General features: G+C 32.3%; 1 protein-coding gene across 2 annotated transcripts in view; it reads left to right on the top strand.

Moving 5' to 3' along the window:
• LOC101493780 (serine--tRNA ligase-like) overlaps positions 1-2,684 on the top strand; it is a 5,680-nt gene extending 2,996 nt beyond the window's left edge. For both annotated transcript variants that reach the window (XM_004487226.4, XM_004487225.4), the window contains exons 6-10: positions 535-638; positions 719-902; positions 1,405-1,584; positions 1,693-1,941; positions 2,287-2,684. In XM_004487226.4, the coding sequence (XP_004487283.1) occupies positions 535-638; positions 719-902; positions 1,405-1,584; positions 1,693-1,902 (678 nt within the window). In that variant the 3' untranslated portion in view covers positions 1,903-1,941; positions 2,287-2,684. The remainder of the gene's footprint in view (positions 1-534; positions 639-718; positions 903-1,404; positions 1,585-1,692; positions 1,942-2,286) is intronic.
• The last annotated feature ends 1,458 nt before the right edge of the window (positions 2,685-4,142 follow it).

The raw sequence follows: 4,142 nt of genomic DNA, 5'->3' as shown, positions 1-4,142 counted from the left end.
ATAACAAAGATGCGACCTTAGTTTCATTATTTTTTCCATTTTTAATTTTTTGTGAAGGAAATGATTTCCTTTTCCTTACAAAATCCTTAAAACGAGTAGCATACTGGCACAGTGCAATGGTTGCATTTTTTGTATTATACTTCATCTGGTCTCGATTATAAGCAAAAGCACCTAACCTCACACTTATTATGAAATTTAGTTAAGTGCAATTAATCTCTTTGACCTCATAAAAAATATGTGTGTTCTCAAAAGTGTCATTCATGAAAACTTGTTCCATGAAAATAAGAGTCATTGAAAAAAATTATTAATTTAGGGGTATTATAGGAATGATATCATTAAATATATTGAAAGTAGTTAAGTTTGCTTATATTTCAGTACCGAATATGTATATTTTTTGCTTATATTTGAGAACAGAGGAAGAAATGATTATACTATATGAAATTTCATAAAGCCAAATACCACCCCAATCTTTTCCTCTGAGCATATCTAAGAAAATTTGTTTTTGAAAGGATCTAAGGAATTATTATATATTAGGTAACTGGTGAAGGAGACGACAAATATCTGATTGCAACAGCAGAGCAGCCACTTTGTGCATATCATTTAGATGATTGGATCCACCCCACCCAGCTACCCATTAGGTAATATGAATTTAATGACATGTTTAACATTAAAACTGGAAAACTGTGTTATTTTAACTCTGGAAACATGTTTTCTGCAGATATGCTGGATATTCATCTTGCTTTCGTAAAGAAGCTGGATCTCATGGCCGAGATACGCTAGGAATATTCCGTGTTCACCAATTTGAGAAAGTGGAGCAGTTTTGCATTACTACCCCGAATGACAATGATTCATGGGACATGCATGAGGAAATGCTTAAGAACTCTGAGGATTTTTACAAGGCGGTAAGATGATGACCCACATTAAGCATAGAATAGGCTTAAAGCCATCTTTTGTTTGAGTACAAATTTCTAAAGAATATATACCTGAGTAACTTATATCCCCTCTCCCATGAGATAGGAGTATAAGATATTATATTTTATTTTATTTATTATATGATATAGTTTTGAAAATGTTATGGAATCTCAGGGTAAAATTAATATATGGGATAAAGCCATTGCTTGTCTTTTGAGACTTTGGCATGCCAAACTCGTTTTAACCTGGGGAATGTTTAATGCATCTCTATATTTCTTGTAAAATTTGTATATTTGTGATTATTGCCTGTCTTCTGTATTGGCCAAGTTGTCATACAAAGCCATCCATTCTATTTTATGTGGATGTTGTCATTGATTGCATACAGATTGATCTCTTAGTTGTTTTCGACCTAAATTGGCTGCTTTCTCTGCCCTCCTTTTTATTTTCCATTCTCCTCTCCCCTCTTACGGAATTGTGTTTTATTTACTGCAGTTGAACATTCCATATCAAATTGTTTCCATTGTATCTGGTGCTTTAAATGACGCTGCAGCAAAAAAGTATGATCTAGAAGCATGGTTTCCAGCTTCTCAAACTTACAGAGAGTTGGTATCCTGTTCAAATTGTACAGACTACCAGTCCAGAAAACTAGAAATTCGATATGGACAGAAGAAGGTTAGTTATGCCCAAGTTTGTTCTTTTGGATAACTGATTTCAACCATGTACAAGACTGTAATTTCATAATTTTAACTGTTAGCCTTTGCATCTTTTTTACCGTTGCAGAGCAATGAGCAGCTGAAGCAATATGTTCATTTGTTGAACTCTACTCTCACGGCTACCGAGAGGACCATTTGTTGCATACTAGAGAACAACCAGAAGGAGGATGGGGTAGAGATACCAGAAGTACTCAGGCCATTCATGGGCGGAAAGAATTTCTTGCCGTTCAAGAACCAACCTAATAATGAAGCCAAAGGGAAGAAATCAAAGGCTTAATTGCATTATTTTTAGTCCAAATGTTGTATGCTTTAAACAGTAAGTTATCTTCACGAATTATGCACAGTATTATGCGCAGAAAAGACATACTTGGCATATTCTGTAACTCGTCAATCTATAGAGACCTTGTGCTTTATATTCACACTCTTGTGGTTTTATTTATTGTGAAAGATTAAGACTTTTGTTACAGTTTTGCTTTGAAAGAGTTTATTTTTGTTGCTTTCTCATTAAACTTAGATGGAGGTTGTTTGGATCGATCTGTATTATGGGGTATTAATTGCTTGCCATAATATGAATTGCTGATTTAACTGTAATTTAGTGCCAAGGGATTCCTGGTTTATGGGATTAGTATTCTGAAGTTTATTGGTTTCTGTCTTGTTGCAGGGGTTTGAAACATGTTCAAATTAATCGAGCTGCTCATATACTAAATTCAGTTACAAATTTCACTGGAAAAAGGAATGCAGTCTGGAAAATTGGGACTAGAATATTCAATATATTGTAGTAGGGATGAAATGGGGTGATTTTATATGATGACTAGTTTTACAACTATGGTGATTGTTTTTACCTTATGGTAAGGCTTGCATGATTGGGAGTTAGGGAATAGATTTTCTCTGGTGGAGTTTTTATTGAATTTCTCATTAGTTTTAATAAATCCTCACTATTAAAACTCCATCTCCCACTTTTTTTTTGTTAAGATTTATTTTTAGTCTCTGAAAATTGTGAGACTCAATTTGGTCTTTGAAAAAAATAAATACAATTTTTCTGGGAAAACGTTCCCCATATGTTTGGCTCCAAAACTTTTCTTGTTCATCCTCAATCCTCATGTCATGTGTTGAATATCGCAATATATAAATCCAATTTCCCTTCATGGTTATGCAAAAATGTCCAAAAAAATGAGACAATTGAGTGTGTTAGACCTTGATGTGAAAATCAAGGCAATGTATGTTCTTAATGGTACACGGGCCTTGGACAACTACGATCTTGTCGGCTTTGCAATCTCCACGGTCTTGTCGAAGTCACACGTTTTACTGTAGCTGATTTTCTTGACGAATATATGCATGCATCTGTCTTTGGTTTTGTAGCGAAGAAATTTAAAGAGTTGAGATACAATAAAAAAAATGTAGAATTTAAGTGAAAAAAAGTAATTAATTTTTTATTGTTAATATAAGGAGAAATAAATATTGTAGATGAGATATTTATTATGAGATGGAAGAGGTATTTTATTTTTATTTTTTTTAATCTTAAAGTACCTTATCTATTATTTCACTAAATAATGGGATAATATTTTTTTTATCTCTTTTTTTTATAAAATAAATAAATAAATTGCAAAACAAAAGTTTTTAAATCCCCATCTAGGTTAAGTGGACAATTTAGCATCTTGAAGTACATAATACATATTCCTTTTCATTTTGGATCCTATATTTTATGTGTAACTTCGAATATGTGTTATTTCTCTTTTTTTACATTTAATACGTGTGAGTTTTGGTATTAAAGTATTTGAAAATATATTATAATCCGTAACACGTTTTTTAAAGGGTTGTTGTCACATTCTTCTTTGCAAAGTAACTACTACAAAACAACCAATAATTGAATATAGAAAAAAGATAAGCATTTCTATGTGAAAGATCAAAATAGTTTTCGTTTAGTTGACCTTAAATGGTAGACATGTCAGATAAATCATTTTAATCACTAAGAAATTAATTAACTTTAGCAGAAGTAACTAATTGCACACATGTCAAATTAAGATTCAAACTTTAATTTTAAGACGTATTTATATTTAAGGTTGACGGTGTCTAAAACAAGATTATTTCTTACGAAAGAAACATGTAAAAAGAAAACATAAATTCATTTGAATCACTTTTCACGTTGAGACGTAAGCAAAACATACGAAACAAAAAGGCCGAAATATTTATGAATGTTGAATTATTGATACAATTTGCGATCCAATATCCATTGAATATTGTGCTAAGATAGATATATATCTATCTACGTTTGGCACTTGCCTATGCCGTGTGAGATACAAGTTCAAGACTTATTTGTCTCGACCATGTTTGGCACATACCCCTGAGTGTGACCCAAGTTTGTGAATTTTTTGGTCCCCTTTTTATGCCCACAACGTCCACGAGATAATGGGAGGTGTTGTAGTTAGTTGGATCAGAAAAACTTGTAAGGAAAATTAGTATTTTTCTTTTTATAAAACTTAGGTACACCATCATGACTCATGAGCATTGGTTTCCAAT

The sequence above is a fragment of the Cicer arietinum genome, chromosome 1 (genome assembly GCF_000331145.2).
Source record: "Cicer arietinum cultivar CDC Frontier isolate Library 1 chromosome 1, Cicar.CDCFrontier_v2.0, whole genome shotgun sequence".
In the NCBI taxonomy this organism is placed as follows: domain Eukaryota; kingdom Viridiplantae; phylum Streptophyta; class Magnoliopsida; order Fabales; family Fabaceae; genus Cicer; species Cicer arietinum.
Note: the sequence above shows the minus strand (reverse complement) of the source record. Positions and strands in the feature narration are given on the sequence as shown.